The sequence below is a fragment of the Penicillium verrucosum genome (assembly GCF_028828655.1).
Source record: "Penicillium verrucosum strain IBT 35672 chromosome Unknown utg000001l_segment0_segment0, whole genome shotgun sequence".
Taxonomy (NCBI): domain Eukaryota; kingdom Fungi; phylum Ascomycota; class Eurotiomycetes; order Eurotiales; family Aspergillaceae; genus Penicillium; species Penicillium verrucosum.
Window position 1 is genome coordinate 3,683,554 of NW_026643210.1, and position 16,476 is coordinate 3,700,029.

General features: G+C 48.0%; 6 protein-coding genes across 6 annotated transcripts; 3 read left to right on the forward strand and 3 right to left on the reverse strand.

Moving 5' to 3' along the window:
* Positions 1–501: 501 nt before the first annotated feature.
* On the forward strand, positions 502–1,265 carry N7516_001379 (VanZ family protein; the record flags this gene model as incomplete). Its single annotated transcript, XM_057214101.1, has 2 exons — positions 502–569; positions 634–1,265. Exons 1-2 carry the CDS (start codon positions 545–547, stop codon positions 1,263–1,265), a joined length of 657 nt encoding a protein of 218 aa, XP_057075984.1. The 5' UTR covers positions 502–544.
* Positions 1,266–1,962: 697 nt separating this feature from the next.
* ptpB (tyrosine protein phosphatase PTP1) lies at positions 1,963–3,708 on the reverse strand (the record flags this gene model as incomplete). The annotated part of the gene is made up of 3 exons (XM_057214102.1): positions 3,216–3,708; positions 2,870–3,135; positions 1,963–2,817 (listed from the first exon to the last, which is right to left on the reverse strand). Exons 1-3 carry the CDS (start codon positions 3,382–3,384, stop codon positions 1,963–1,965), a joined length of 1,290 nt encoding a protein of 429 aa, XP_057075985.1. The 5' UTR covers positions 3,385–3,708.
* A 787-nt stretch (positions 3,709–4,495) lies between these two features.
* Positions 4,496–6,182, forward strand: N7516_001381 (uncharacterized protein; the record flags this gene model as incomplete). Its single annotated transcript, XM_057214103.1, has 2 exons — positions 4,496–4,969; positions 5,040–6,182. The coding sequence occupies 2 exons, from the start codon at positions 4,496–4,498 to the stop codon at positions 6,180–6,182; spliced, it is 1,617 nt and encodes a 538-aa protein (XP_057075986.1).
* Positions 6,183–6,640: 458 nt separating this feature from the next.
* N7516_001382 (putative serine--tRNA ligase DIA4) lies at positions 6,641–8,344 on the reverse strand (the record flags this gene model as incomplete). Its single annotated transcript, XM_057214104.1, has 1 exon — positions 6,641–8,344. One exon carries the CDS (start codon positions 8,342–8,344, stop codon positions 6,641–6,643), a length of 1,704 nt encoding a protein of 567 aa, XP_057075987.1.
* Positions 8,345–9,139: 795 nt separating this feature from the next.
* On the reverse strand, positions 9,140–13,515 carry N7516_001383 (ABC transporter B family protein; the record flags this gene model as incomplete). Its single annotated transcript, XM_057214105.1, has 10 exons — positions 9,140–9,166; positions 9,219–10,715; positions 10,766–10,938; positions 10,988–11,549; positions 11,603–12,179; positions 12,233–12,814; positions 12,876–12,959; positions 13,013–13,128; positions 13,196–13,273; positions 13,333–13,515. 10 exons carry the CDS (start codon positions 13,513–13,515, stop codon positions 9,140–9,142), a joined length of 3,879 nt encoding a protein of 1,292 aa, XP_057075988.1.
* A 503-nt stretch (positions 13,516–14,018) lies between these two features.
* N7516_001384 (transcription factor domain-containing protein) lies at positions 14,019–16,239 on the forward strand (the record flags this gene model as incomplete). Its single annotated transcript, XM_057214106.1, has 7 exons — positions 14,019–14,051; positions 14,195–14,292; positions 14,363–14,787; positions 14,840–15,123; positions 15,179–15,664; positions 15,733–15,947; positions 16,008–16,239. 7 exons carry the CDS (start codon positions 14,019–14,021, stop codon positions 16,237–16,239), a joined length of 1,773 nt encoding a protein of 590 aa, XP_057075989.1.
* Positions 16,240–16,476: the final 237 nt, after the last annotated feature.

Here is a 16,476-nt window from a genome sequence, read left to right on the forward strand (position 1 = left end):
GGATTACGGGCCGATCGAACGCGACACAGGGGTCGGGGAAGGGACAAAAGGCATAGAGATAGAAAACACCCCCGGTAAAATTGACTGAAGATGTCAAATTGGCAAAAAATGATAGCGTGGGGGTGAGGTTTGATGAACAAGGTCCGGGGGAGCTTCATAGGAAGTTTCTCTGGACGGGGATGAAGTACAGGGCATGAAGGCGGAGTCAACCGGCAGATCTTGTCTCATTGTCACTCTACTCTTTCAACTTGCGATCAATTGCTATTGTTCACATCTTGTCTTATTTCAATCTATTATTATCTGTAATCTTTACTTGAGCTTATTGTGGATTTGTCTGTTCCTATATCAGATTTCCACTTTCTTTGTTGTGAACATCCCCCATTGCTCCGCATATGACGCACCAGGCATCAGCTGGGGCCGAACTCCTCCACATTTGACAGCTCTCTCTCTCTCTCCGAAGCCTGGACAGTCACTTTCACAGATAAAGAGTTTCAATCGAAGCTTCTTCTCACTTTCTTCCTCACTGATCTAATTCTCGACCACCATGCGCATTCGTTATCCTTTTGCAGGTAAGCTTTGCTTACTTACTTACCATTCTGGTTCCGGCGATCTCCCCCAACTAACCCGCCTCAGGTGCCTTCATCTTCCTGCTCTTCTTAGCCGGTTACATCGGTCTTCTTCCACACAGCACCTCTTCAACAATACCAACACAGCTTCAACCCAATGACAAGTTCCTCCACCTCGTTACATTTTTCCTACTCTCAGTAACATTTTACTGGGTCCTGGACACTACCCGTCGTCGCACGCTGCACGTGACCCTCGTGGTCTGCACATTAGGGTTGGGTATTGGCTCTGAAGTTGTGCAGGGTTTCGTTCCAAATGGTCGAGACTTCGATATCTTCGATATTGTCGCCAATGTTGTCGGTAGTGTAGGCGCTGTTGGACTTTGCAACTGGTACCACCGACGCATGATGGAACGCCGCCGACAAAGTCGGTATGGCATGGTGGAGGAGGGCACCGAGGACGTCGAACTCGGTGGTGTCGGGAATTCCCGTCGTGACTCAGAAACTATGGGCCCGCAGGAATCCGGTGTCATGAGCCTTGAGCAGGAAGTCGACAACTGGGATGAGAATGCAGTTGAGACTTGGGATACGGAAGAAGCGCCGAGTCCTGAACGAGAGGCTGCTCCTCCCAGTTATCATGAAACTGGCCCTGTCGGTGGCCAATCGGCTGCAATTCCTGCTGCAGCAAAACGTATTGATTAAGGTTAAGGTTACTTTTAACCGGAGCGAAGCGTGTACTTTGTGCTTTGGAAAAGAGAAGCCATGCGCCGCGTTCAGGTCTTGTTTTGCTATACTATCTGTTCTTATGATGATGGATTTCATGTCTTGGTCTCACGTCGGTATGATGAGTGTTCAGCAGTGATTTTGTTTTATTGATTTGTGTATATCATTATATTATTATACCTTGCTGGGGATGATTTTCTATGGTGAAGATTGCAAGAAATTTCTCGTTATTTTCAAGGGATTGTACAGTAGCGTGGGCTTAGTTACTGGGAATATGTGGGAGGTACTACATAGCCGTGAAAATGTCAATGACAAAATCCGATCCCCAAAAAGCCTACATGTATGATAGAGATGATTGCTCGGTAAAAGTAGAATGTCCCAGATAAGTCTACAAAGCATACAATATCACCAATTGGCTAATATACAGTGACTCTAGAGCTAGACTGACAGTGCTAGTCAATAAGCAAGATAACTACATCCAAGATAATAACCAAAGTAACAAAACGGGGGGTATTTCAACAGGAAAGCAAAAATATATAGCAGGGGATTGGAACAAAACATTTAAACACCGGATGCCATGAAGGGATGCAACATAAACATAAACTTTCCGTCCAAAGTTCATGATCACAGATGGGACGGGGAAAAAAAAAAGGTCAAAATGAAGATTGACCGGGCGTCATTCATTATCAAGATCAGAAAGCTCCGGTGTACCGGTCCGACTTCTCGTCGGCGTATGAGTGCGATCTGGGACAGCTTCCAACTCCGGTTTGAAAGTTGGCAGGTAATCTGACTGGTCATTTAACTTGGCGATTTTCGCAGATCGTTCCTCACTGCCGTTAGGCGAGTCCATATTCCAGTGCGTAACCTTGCCCAGCTTCCGATCGGTTTGTTCTCGGAGCACTTCGTAGATAAATTGCATCTGCATCTCGTTGTAGACCATCATCATCCGTTGCTCGCGCATCTGATTGACTGTTTCGAAAACAGGGTCGACCTCTGGATGTTCGATATCCAACAAATGTCCTGAGTCCAGTTCGCACAGCAAATGGTCAAGCGCAATGAAAGTTCCTGTCCGACCAACTCCTGCACTGCAGTGCACGATTCGCGGATTATCCGGGGTGGTTTTAGAGGCTGACAACTTGATCAAGTCGAGAAGGGCTTGGCGATCGCTGCCTTCAGGTTTAGAGTAATCGGCCCAGCCAGCGAAAAGGAAATGCCAGACAATCTTTGATTCCGAACCGATGGCCAGTTCGAGTTTGCGGATTTCAGATCGTGATCTCGCGTCGAAAGTTGATTCCAACAAGGTCACCCTACCCAAGACGCCGGGTTCTGTCTGCTCGCTCTCATCGAAGAGAACGTCCGACTCATTTGTCAATAGGTCCATTGAAGCCTGCTCCGTATCCAATGGGAAATATTGAGCGCACTTTTCCCGGCCCGCTTCAAAAGTTTGGGTAAGCATCACAATCACGCCGACCTCCTGGCTTTCATGGAAGACCATGTGCCAAAACTCCGCGAGATATCCAACTTTGGGGCCCTGGTTAATGGTAAGCAAAACATATGGTTTTAGAATGGAATGCGCAACCTACCTGGGTCGCGATATAATGCCTTCTTTCCCGTGTCACCGAGTCTTCCAGTCTGATCGGAGATGCATTGATAAAATCACACTCGCCCTCGGGCACCCGCAGATGGACCCGACAATTTGCGTACGCCTGGACGTTATCATAGCGATTCCTCTCTTTAACTTTGGGGTCTACCTCTAGGGCGAAGGGATGCGTGAGATCATTGGCCAGCTGACCCTCGGCGAGACGTGTGCGGTGCATCCATTCCAAATCCTCAAATTTGTCATGGATCTCTGCATTAAGGAAGCGGTCAGTCACATTCCACGTGCAGGGTTGTATTCCCCGATAGGCGTTTTATGCACCCCTCACTCACCCGAGACAGATTGACACAGGAACGGTGGAACATCTTCCGTGTTTCCAGCTTCCAGCTTCGGGTTGTCTTGATCCGCACCAAGTATATCGAGCCCCGCGTCGTCATTTTCGGGCAGTCCGCGCTTGGTTGCCTGGACACTGGTGTCGATCTTGATATTCGGATGCGCCATCTTGGCGGCCGCGATCCGCTGAAATGCTCGGACTTTACCGATGACACCACGCGCTTTCCTACCCACGGTTCTAGCTTTAGATCGTTTTCTGTGCGGGGCAGAGTCGAAGGAAGGAGAGGGCGAAGGAGATGGATCGGTCCTCGCGCTGTCAAAATCCGCAGGCACTGATGTTATCTGCAGTGATGACAGATCGGGACAGCTATAGAAGCTGTCCCGAGAAGACGTGTCCAGGGCCAGATTTTTTGAGGATCGCGGGGGTTGGGCGTCGAGGAAGTGGAGGAGAGCGTCGCAATAAAAGTAACCTTATAGGGTGTGCCAGGCCGTATACTCCCGAGTCCACCTGATTGATTTTTTTTTCGGATCAGAAAGCAAGTTTCAAAAGGACTACAAGAATAAGCCGAGGGTTTAAATGAAAAGAAGAAGACAAGTAGGAAAAAAAAAACAAGGCGAAACTGGAGACGGGCTAAAAGGAGAGAAAGTGGAGGGGCGCATAAAAGAACAAAACCTCCGAGATGTCCGAGTATATAACTATTTTCTATTGTATAGTAGTATAGTAGAGTGTTATATTAATATATATATAATATATACATATATATAAACTAAACTATTTATGTTTTCATATTCGATTCCCATGTCGCATTGGTAATTGGGCCCTTTGCCACTCAAATTCAGCTGCTTGCGGCATACCACATTCATACATATAGTATACAGATACAGTATTTAGGGTCTATTAATATGTTATTTTAGTTTGTAACTGAATTCTGATAGAAACGGGGACCTTCTTATGATCAACTTTACCCCTTTATGACCTTGTATGACTCTACTATACTATAGTGACTAGTTATACTCTTTTTACTTCATTTACTTCTTTCGGCGGGGGAATGCCTGAGGAACCTCATACTCTCTCTCTCTCTCTCTCTCCCTCTCTCTCTCCCTCTCTCTCTCCCCCTCTTCCTCTTTGTCATTCTCTTTATCATTCTCTCTTTTATTATTTTATTATTTCCCTCTTTTACAATAATCTCCAATCTCCACCCTCGGTCTCGAATGACGCCCTCTTATCCTCACAGGTGTTGAACACCCCCGGTTCGCATATGTCAACAAATCCCCAGAAATGGTCTCCCAGGCTCAGATCGTTGATCGCACAACCGCTCAAAGCACCGCTTCCCTAGTATCGCGTCCCTCAAGTAGACGACACCGTTCCGGTCGCTCGCATCATGGTAGCTCTTCGCATCCCTCCTCGAACGATTTCCCCATCTTCACGTATACGGGTGACACCGAGGTCGTGATCCGCACCGGATCGCAAGAAAGGCGTTATCTCCTCCACAAATTGATATTATCACAATGCTCCGGTTACTTTGAGGCGAGCACCAATGAGGGCTGGTCGCGCCAAATGGCTTTGGGCCCGTCGAAGCCGGAGGGGACGCTGTCGCGACTGAGCGAGGACGATGATTTATCGAACGGGTCAACGTTGGCACCATCTGATAACGGTGGAATCTCGACGCGACCAGGGGAGAAGAGACGCTGGCGATATGAGCTTGACTGGGAGAATCGCGCAGAGGATGAAGAGGCGATCCTTGTCCAAAAGGTATACCTTGCGCCGGCGCGTCGCATAATCTCATCTTCGCCAACAATGCTAATGTCGCATGTTGAAACAGCAACCAACCTATGCCCCCATGTTCAGTGGCGACCAAGCTGAATTCCCTCCAACGATGACCAAACCGTCCAACGCCCATGCAGGCTTCGTTCGATCCATGGCGAACCTAGCAGGAATGCAGTCGGTAGCCCACCTACCGCAGACTAGGGAACACGCTGTCGCGGTCGATCCCTTAATACGTGACTATGACAATCTACTACGAATATTTTACAATCATGCCCCCATTCTCAACAGTATCAACATCGCCTCGGCATATACAGAGTGCAAATCCCTCCTTGCATTGGCGGATATGTACGATGCGCTTCCGGTGACAGGGCCCCGCGTGGACCACCACCTACTCGGCTTTGGATCTCGTCTATTCAAACAGATAGCCAAGTACCCACCTAGCTACTTGAAGCTGGGTTATCTTGCCCGCAGCCGGGTGATCTTTTCCGAAGCCTTAATCCACGTCGTCGGCCAGTGGCCCGCCGCCCTACCAAGTCTGCGAAACGCCTCCTATGCGCCTCTACCAGACTCACTACTAGATGTCATCGAAGACAAAGTAGAAGATCTCGACGAGCTTAAAGCGCGCGTTGAATCCAAGCTCCTGCGCCTATCCTTAACCACCTCACGCGGCGAACGTGTCGGCCCCTCAAATGCATACCTGGACTGGCTCGCCGTATGTCTCTTCCGCCAATGGCTGATAGAAAGCACCACGCCACCGCCTGCTCCTATTCTTAAAAACTCGGGTCCAAGCGATGGCCCCGTCCAGCCTACCGCATCGGCGTCACACCCAGCAAGCACGCCGCGATCAACCACTTCCCCAGACCCGTCCGCCCGTATCTATAAATTGATCGGCTCATCTTCCCCACAGGCATACTTGCCCCACGATGAGCTCAAGCGCTTCCTCAAACTCCATCCTACATCCTCCTCTGGCTCGCTTTACACACGCGAGACTTTGAAACGCTTCGAGCGCAAGATGGACGAGATGAAACGGCTGGCACGGGATATCGTCAAGCCGCTGATGCGTAATTTCCTCGAGTTAGAGTTGAAGAGCCCGGACCAAACAGCCACTAGCACCGTTGGTCCTCGTGAGAATACTCCGGTGGGGTTGCCATATCTGACATGCACCCGTGTTGAAGATATAGATTTACCTTGGAAATGAGCAATTTCTTGGGGTTCTATCTATTTGGCTTACATTTTGTCCTGGCTACTATCTTTTTGGATATCTCCGCCCTACTTGGAGTTTTTGACGGCGTTTGGTTATTTGCTTTTTATCTGCCCTCCTTCTCAGGCTGCTGGTCTTGTCTGACAAAACAGACCAGATTGTACTCCTGTCTCCGTGATTTGCAATGATGTGATGTTTATGCTTACTTGCTTTATGTTGTTTTGCTTCTGATTTATGTGTTCACGATGTCATGAATGGCTCTGCCTCTGGTTTGCTCTGTTGCTTCTTTATTTAATATTCTGCTCTATCCTGCCCTTAATAAGGCAGCGATTGGGGGTCTTTTTAAACCCCTGTTTTTGTCTACTATGTTTTAGAGATACCAAAAGGTCGCAGGTAATGAATGCAATGCAAGATTCTTGAAGATAACCACGCATCCTTTTTATATTACAGTTAGCTCAAATGAAGCAGACTTTCAGTAGATGAAGTATATATATGTCCGTCATGTTCCTAAAAAGTACATAGTATACAGCGTCTCCACGAGGAGAGCGAGAATAATCCCTTAGCCCATCTAGCTCCGACCAATACTCTCCATCCCATCCATCCAAGGCCGCAAAACCTCCGGAATGACAACAACCCCCCCGCTCAGCATCCCAGCCATTCTCCAAAATCGCAGCCAGCACACGCGGAACCGCCATAGCAGTCCCATTAACAGTATGCGGGAACCGTGACTCCTTAGCGCCACCGCCACGCACCCGAGCCGCCAACCGCCGACTCTGGTAATCCGTACAGATAGAAGCGGAAGTAACCTCACCCCAAGCCGACTCCAGATAATGAATCTCAGGATCAACAGGCGTAGCAGCACCACCCGACGCCGCACGCAGACGAGACGGGAAGAGCGCCTCGATATCTCGCTTGCGCGTCGCGCTAGCCCCCAGATCCCCACTCGGCATCTCCAGCACACGACAGGGCAAATTCAGCGCCGTCAGAATCTCCATCTGCATATCCAGCAGCTCGTTGAACATATCGTCCGAGCTCGGCACGACCCCGTCCACACTATCCGCCCAGCCGAACAGCTCGACCTTGGTGAACTCGTGGACGCGGTACAGGCCCTTCGTATCGACGCCGCGGGAACCCGCCTCAGCGCGGTAGCAGCGGCTCGCGCCGACGAGCTTGACCGGTAGCTCGGAGGCGTTCATGTCGCGTCCCGCGTACATGGCTGCCAGAGGGATCTCGGCAGTACCGGTTAGCGAGCGTTGGGGTTTTGTGTTTTTGTCGCGTTCGTTCTGTTCAATGGACCAGATTTGTTGCTCGTTGTGTGCGTCGCGGGGCTGGAACCCGCATGCTTCGGCGATGTAGGAGTAGACGATTGAGGGCGGGGCGACGGTTTTCCAGCCTCGGCGGCGGGCTGTGCTCAGCGCGTACTGGACGAGTGCTTGTTCTAACATTGCGCCTTCGTTGATCAGGAAATACCAGCCCCATCCTGTTGTTGTGGCGGAGCTAGTGAAGTCGAGGAGTTTGAGCTCTGTGCCGATTGTAACGTGCGACCGGGCTTGGAGCTCGGTTGGAGATTGGCGAGTCCATGTGGGGGGTTCTTGAGCGTTGAAGTTGAGGTATTGGACGAGAGTTGGGTCGTGTCCGATGGGTGTGAATGGGGAGGAGAGGTTTGGGAGGGAGAGTGCTAGTCGGTTGATCTCTTCGGTGCAGGTTGCTTTGCGCTCTGTCATGGACTGCGAATCGTCCTTTAGGCGTTGAGCTTCTGACTTGAGTTCGGCTAGTTCTTCGCTTGGACTCAGATCCTTCTCATTGGTGTTTCCATCTGTGCCTTGTCGAGTCGCAATGTGTAGCTTGGCAATGGTCTTCTCTAGTTGCTTGATGCGGGATCGGGGCGTTTTCAGGTCGTGATCGAGTTGTCTGGCTTCCTCTGATAATTGTTGAATTTTGGACGGATGCCCGGCGTGAGCTCCATAGTTGCGATCTATGCAGTTCTGTGCGTAGAGGTCGGCATTTTGGCGGATGTGTTTGACGTCCGGCGTGGGCTTCGGAGCTGTCGCGGGTCGTAATAAGTCTCGATAGGGTCGGGTGGTGGAGAAATTGCGCAGAGATGATTTTAGTCTATAGGAATTCCTGCAATTGAAGCAGATATATGAAGTGAGCGCCATTGGATTTTGGGGAAGAAAAGAAGTGAACAGGCAGTGAGTGGTGGTGGATATGTAGTGGATCCTCCCGCCTTAACCCTTTTGGGGGATCTGCACGCCCAATACTTTGTACTTCAACGTAACTAACACACCAGCAGTATTGTCAAGGATATTTAATTCGAAGTCAATAATTCAATACTTTGATATATATTGATATATCTCTTTTCGGGGCATATTCACGAGAATGCAGGACAGAAGCACCGAAGCGTCATATATACCCTTCTCAACGAAGAGCCAAAGGACTATAAATCAGCCCAGATGAGGGGCTCTTCTTAGCCTTCAAAACCGAGTAGTTCAGCGTTCCACTGCCAGGGTGGAGTACATATTGGCAGTTGCATGGACCGTCTTTCCTCAACACCCAGCAACAAACGGTTTGAGCCGTTCGTAAGATAGGCTTTGAGGTGAACTAATGCCGCAGAGACTCGGTAGACGTTTAAGTATGCCGGCAGGGAAGGACACTTCGCGGTTAGTACTAGAAGGCTGTAGCGAGAGGTGCATATGTTGACCATTTCCCTGGAAATCTGAAGCCAAGGGTTCAGAATCTTCAGATACTCGACTTTTTCCCTCTCTGACCCTTTCTTTCTCATCCCCATCATCGTCTACGAATTGGCTTTTTATAAGATATTTCGGGCATTATTATATATATTCTCTTATTAAAAATAATAATGCACATAATAGAGAAGCTGAGGGAAGATAGGTGAAATGAAGGAGTTGAGAGGTTGGAGTGGAGAAACATGAGTCGAGAACATTTGACTGATTTCACATATCCAGTCCGTTTGCTTGACACTAAAATATCGAGCGTTAGAAAATGGGAATTGGAAAGTGAAGTTTTAATTACCATTTGCCAGTACATCCCCTTGTTGCGGAGTAATTCCTGGTGTGACCCCCTTTCGACGATCTTAGACCCATTTCCATTCTGACTCTCACCAAAGACGAAAATGATATCTGCTTTCTGGATAGTTGCCAGTCTGTGCGCAACCGCGACAATCGTCATACTCCTCCGTGCCGCTAGACGTTCAAGGGCACCCTGGACAACCTTTTCAGACTGCGAGTCGAGACTGGATGTTGCCTCGTCTAGAAGCAACAAGGTAGGTTTTCGTAACAATGCACGTGCTATGCAAAGTCTCTGGCGCTGTCCACCACTCAATGCTGTCTGTGCTTTTATTCCTAGATCTGTGGAGTATCCCTCAGGCAGGGATGTAATGAAGTTATGGATCTCGGCATCAGTACATGCCTGAACCAACTCTTCGTCGGTGTATTCTGATGGGTCGAGTCCAAGCGTAATGTTGTCTCGAATTGTGCCCTCGAAAAGCCTTGGGTCTTGTGCTACCAGCGACAAGGATCGACGGTATGAGGTTGTATCCATCGATGTGATATTTTCGCTGTTGAGGAAAATATTCCCTTTGTAAGGATCGTAAAATCGCTCAAGCATCGAGATAACGGTCGTTTTCCCGCAGCCCGAGGCGCCGACGAATGCAACAAACTGGCCACTTTCAATGGTGACATCGAGGCCGGTGAACAATGGGTCCTCCTGTGAAGCATACTTGAAGGCAACTTTTTGAAATTCGATATGAGCCCCAGTTCGAATAGCTGTATCGATCTTGAGCTTTTCAGAGTCCTTTTCTGAATGGCTCAAATCTGGGCGGAAGTCGAGAATTCTGTTCGCTGCAGCAGTGCCCTGGGCGATATTAGGTCCATAGCTAAAGAATTGGCCCGCTTGTTGTCCGCCGAGAATGATAGACATGTACACAACAAAGAAGGAAACCGGCTCATACTCTCTAGACGCTAGCAGCTGACCACCGTACCAGAAGGTAAGCGCCATGGCACAAAGCTCCACGCTATCAGAGAAGGCAAACACGAGAGTAGCGATCCATGCTTTGCGAAAAGCTTTCTTTTGCTGCTCTTGCAGAAGGTTCGAGTATCTTTTCAAAATGAAATCCTCCATTGTCAGTGCTGAGACAGTGCGAAATGCCTCGATAGCTTCTGCTGCGAACTGGGAGCTACCGGAGTAAACAGCAGCATTCATCGCATCAAACTCCAGTTCATAACGAATGCGCATAAATGCAGCAAGGAAAACGAAGGGAAGAGCAGCAAACGTAGCCACGAGAGATAATTTCCACCCAAAAGAGAAGGCAATCGCGATGCAGCCTATCATGCTGCAGAGTGAGATGACTGGGAAAACACCATTTACCCCGATCAAATCTTGGATCTGCTTGGGATCGGTTGCCAGGCGCGAAACGAGCGACCCGGAGGCATTGTCGTTCAGATCATAGAATGGAACGGACTTTTTCAGAATGCTTTCAAAATATTGCGTCCGGCAAGTGGAAGACATTTCCTATAATACTGTTAGATCCATTACATATTTCGGGTATGATATCCACTAACAGTTGCGAGTCTGCTGGTCGCGAAGCCAACCGCTGAATAACAGGCGGCAATTCCGAGAGACAAGATAAAGAACCACAGCGACCAAAAATTGGCGGCATCGGTCAGTTTCTGGCCTCTAAAGCTGAACACATCGATAAGCTTTGCAAAAAGCCAACTCTGTAAAGGGTATGCGGCTGATTTATTGTTAGCCAGAATCAAAAGCGTTTGGGCCAGAATTCTTACAGGCAGCACCCAAAACACCGAGTAGTGATAGGAGGAAGAATGGCCAATGAGTACGGGCCTCATACATCAAAAGTCCCATGCTGGTAAAGAAGCCACGCTTTTTAGTTTTCTTGGTCTCATCTTGCGAGTCTTCGGCAGTAGCAGTCGCATAGTGTTCAAGGTCCTCTTTCAAAGCTTCTATGGTCTCCACTGTATCATTTTCATCATCTTCAGCGAGTTCAAGTCTCTGTGCATTTACCAGACCCCGATAAAGGCCGTCCTCCACAGCAAGAAGATCATCGTGAGTCCCTTCTTCAACGTTCAGACCGCCACGAAGAACAATGATTCGATCAGCTCGCCGAACGGTGGATAATCGGTGAGCAATCACAAGTGTAGTTCGGTTCCTAGAGACCCGATCGAGGGCTGCTTGAACTATCTTCTCTCCCCGAACATCAATCGCACTAGTGGCCTCGTCCAGAATGAGAATAGTAGGCTCTCTGACGATACTTCGCGCTATAGCCAGGCGCTGTTTCTGACCTCCGCTTAATTTCGTGCCGTTCTCACCAACAAGCGTCTCGTACCCCTAGAGATTTTAAGCAACGAGAATGGAAAGTGAACAGCTTATGTTGTACATACCTTAGGCAGCCGATCGATGAACTCATCAGCAAATGCTTCTTTGCACGCATTCTCCACTAATCCGGCTTTCACTGAGTCAGGCTCATCTTCCCATTTGGTACCGACTAATCCGAAAGAGACGTTCTTGAAAATCGTATCATTAAATAAGAACGGCTCTTGTTGCACAAGCCCAATGTTAGATCTCCACCACTTGAGATCCAGCTGCTCAATATTGCGCTGGCCCACTGAAATGCTTCCTTGTTCTGGAGAATACCATCTCTCTGTGAGTGCGACAATAGTACTTTTACCTGATCCTGATGGGCCAACTATTGCGGTTGTCTTGCCTCTCTCAAAACGAGCGTTGAGACCCATGAGAACTTGGGTATCCGGTCTAGAAGGGTATGAAAATTGCACATCCTGGAAGATTATATCTCCTGAGCCGAGGGCAGCTGCATCGCGGTCTCCACCAGAAGCAATTCTTTCCGAATCGATTATCTCAAAAAAGGAAGCCGCTGCACTGGCCGCTTTGGAGACCATTATTAATGGAGATGCGATACTTCCTAGTACGCTCACTGCAATCATGACCGAAAAGAATACACTGGAACACACTTGTGAGTAGCGACAAAGTAGCGCTGGAGGGAGAAAACATACGTTATGACTGTGTTGATGTTCGGTATGTGACCCTGTTGAAACAGTCTCAACCCCAGCCAGAACGCCAACGCGTAGCTGGCGTACATGGCAAAGAAGAGAAGACCAAATTGAAGCCCCATAATGACCGACAAGCTCATTCCTCTTTTCCGAGACTCTTCGACCCATTGACGATATCTTGTGGCTAACGGTGCCTCGGCGCCCAGTGAGATGACTGTTCGAATGGAACCAAAAACTTCTGCCGCGATTGCCGAGTGTTTTTCATCTGCTTTATCCACGTTTTGCTGGATCTTGGAAATCGCGGGCAACGTCAGACAGCATACTATCAGAATGAAGAGTATAGCGGAGCTAGTCGCAAGGGTCAGGGCCCACGAATACTTGAAGGCTATGATGTATGCGGCAATCAAAAGGGCGAGGGATTGGAATAAAATGGCCAGTTTGTCGGAGATGCTTTGCTGAATGGAGTTGGAGGAAGTCGTGATAGCATTGACAACTGTGCCGACTGATATTTGGTCCAGTTTGCTTAAAGGCTGGGCGAAGAGCGAGCCCATATATTCAAGTCGTAAAGCCGCTGAAACTCGAAGGCTGGTAACACGAAAGCAGTACTGTGGTAGGATTTTGAGCGGGTTAGCTTTGGGGGAAGTACCGCAGTTTCATTGGGGTATTCCGGCATACCATTGAAAAGTATGTCAAGACGAACTTCGCGATGAAGAGGTAGACGATATAGAGACTTTCACAATTAGCTCCATGATACAATGATGACAACCGTGACCCTGCGCTTACCTCAGTCGATTAACGGAAGCTTTGAATTCGCTTTCGCTCGTTGTTGAATCGGGAAGAAAATAATCGCTGAAGCTACCGACCAGCTCACCAAAAACGATATTCATGATAGGCAATGGCTGGCGACCGATTAGTAACCTTTTCTTGATGCTTTGCAATTGAAGTCCCGAAACACAATCAACTTACGACACCGGAGGCCATGGAGCATATGAGAGCGACTATCAAAACCATGCGATCTTTGGTGGTCAGGTAGGAAAGAATCCTCTGGGTGTTATTAGCGGTATATTGCGACGAAATATTGACTCAGTAACTTGAACACATACAAAATAACCACCAAGGGACGCAGATTGCTCTTTCACATCTTTGGTATCATCTCGCTTGGGTTCCTCGTCGACTTCGACAACATTGGGCTGTCGGTCATCTGTCAAATGCGGAGAACGTGACTCTCCAGTCATAGACCTTGCCTCGGTCACAGCTCCTTGGGGAGAATCTGAAGAGAGACCCATCCTTTGGAGAGCAGTCTTGATCGTAGCAGAGGGCAGTTCTCATCCTAGGAAGAGGATTCCTTCGAAGTTTATATTCGATAGCCACGCGGCTCTCTCGATGTACATTACCTATAACTAGTAATATCGTAGATCATTTGGCAGAATACGAAAATTTCCAGACTAGGCTACTGTGTTTGAAATCTCTGCCTTCTGATACGCCAAGAAACATCAGGTCGTCATCAGCGTGGATCTTAATGGATCAAAGAGATATCTACTTTGAACCCTTTCAGGAGTCATCGAGCGACGTGATTCCTAAATAGGTTTAGGTCGTGATCTAATCTGGACTAGCGTGCGGGACTTCGGGGTTACTGGGAGCCCGGGCCCACTTAACACGAGGAAGAGCCATGCGACCAATCAGAGTCGGAGCCCCAGATTCAAGTCCCGACGGACTTTCGGCCTTTTCTCTTTTCCCGCAACATCCATATTGAGCCAACAGTAGTTAGCCAGTTCGACCACGAACAATAATGAGTACTGGGCGTTCATTAGCGACTATTTCAGTGAGAAAAGATTATTTACACACGTGACTCGATCGAAATCTGACTTGAGGCTATTCTAGTGTGTTCGTTGTCAGTCTAAGAAGGTATAGTGTCCTTGGCAGTAATGACATCTTGAATGTTCAGCCACATTAACAATCTTCTAGATTCGCTGCAATCGAGTTACGCCAAGATGTGACAGATGTGAAGCCACAGGAGCTGAGTGTGCTTACCTGCCACGAAGACCACGAACTAAGAAACAAAGGTACATTTGCCCAGTTATTAAGCATTAATACATTTATCTCTCCAGGTTTTCATTAACGAGACTACCACAGGACCAAATTTTCTGAGAAGGGTGTTCTTCTAGAAGTTCTCGAGCGCCTAAGATGCCTAGAAGAGCATTGTGGCCTGGATACTTTCGCGGGAAATCAAGATAATGAGCTTGATTCCATGTCTATATCTTCTGTCGAATCAGAGAACGCACAAAATGCAACCCTGCCTGAAGCTCCGACCACAATAGTCCCACCCGGGATCCGTGATATCATCGGTCGTATCAAAGATGAAGGCAGTCAATCTATGCTTCTCTCTAGTGTCTTCTGTCACCTGCAACAGATTCAATGGTGCTTTCTCGAAAATGAACAATGCTTTCATGCCATTACTTCCGCCATGCCGGAAATCAAGTTCATGCAAGATACACAGCCTACGGAGGCATCAGAAGAGCCATCCATTCCTAAAGACTTGGCACAACAGCTCATAGACTGTAAGCACATCTGACCCGTGCTTGGTTATTCATTCGCTAACGTCCAATCCAGATTACTACAGCTTCTGCCATTTCGAAGGCTTCAAGATGCCTCTCGAAAAATCATTTCTAACTTCAATTCCTGATCTGCTCGAGATATCCCATGTTCGACTAGATTGTACCTCCCAAATCATCTATTACACCATTCTTTTTCAATGCATCGTCACAAAACCGGAGGCACTCCCAAGAAGAGGCAACTTGATCCATGTTCTATACCAGAAATGCGCTTCTCTCGGCGAAGACTGGCTGAAAAATATCAAAGATACCCCAGCCGACTTCTTCGCAGCATTGACGCTGGTAAGAAAACTAGATACTTTTCAATATCACATTAGTGAACTAACAATTTCAACAGGTGTCATTGTTCCTCGAATTTTGCAATGTCGATTTATCCTGGAAAGCTCTCGCCCAAGCGTGCAGGATATCCAAAGCTCTAGGATTTTTCTCCGTGGATGAGACACCTTCCGAGGGAGATAACGAACATTCCACAGAGCCGGAATCTCTCCCACACCAGGCAGAAGTAGAGCGGAATCGAAAACGGTTCCAATTCTGGCACATTTTGCGAACGGATTGTCTTTTTCGCATGTGTTACGGAAAACCAACCCTCATCCCGGCAGGGTCGTGGAAAGTCAATTTCCCCGACCCAACTATCAACGGCGTCAACGATGAATCATCCCGCTTCATGCAGATCCATTTCATCGCGTCTATGCGACTGACGCTCATTGTGATGAAATATCTTGACTGGGTTGACGGAGGGAAAGATCCTGATCCCGTCTCTCATGATGCGACGATTGACAGTTTTATCGACGAAGTTCAGCTAATATTATCGGATTGGGATGCGGTACGTCTCACACTAACTTGAAGCAAAAATTTCATGGGATATTTCGTTGCTAATCCATCACTTTAAAGGAGGGCCTTCTTCAAATGGCTACAAACCACGTCGATGTATGGTTCTGCGTCGACGTACTATTCAGCACATACAAGATGCTTATCGTCCTCTATCAATCGAAAAAGTGCAACCAGGGTCATATCCTACCATCTCAAGCCGTGGAGATATCCAGAAAATCTGTGAAAATCTTCCAATCTCTCCTTGCATCCTCGGCGCATGCGTTTTGGGGCATCAGGTATGTCAAACATGCAACTTACCTTTCCTCGTCTGTGCAATTGATTAACTGTTCAAACAGTCTCTTCTTGTTCCACCAGTTTGTCCCCTTTTTTATCCTTTGTTTGGATATCATTGGAAACCCTGACCACGCCAATCTGGAGGAGGATCTCGTCTCCATATGCTGGATTAGCGATTATGCCGAGATGGTCATTGAGGAACGAGTCGAGCTCAAGCCGATTTTGGTCATCATTAAATCTATGAGCACGGCTTGCCAGCAAACGAAAACAATGAGACTAGCGCGAGCGGCTTAAAACGGCGTCAAAAGAGGTAAATAAAATTTAAAAAATATACCCTTCATATCCCTAACGAATCGATATTAGGTAGTTTCTAAAATATAGCCCTTGTATGAAATGGATACCTAGTCATCGAATCAAAATCTCCCACGGGCCGTTCTCTTCGAGAATCTTGACAGCTCCAGGGACTATCCACTTTTCTCAAGTATAGGCGATCCACTCTATATTGCACTTTTATTGTTATTATTAACATTG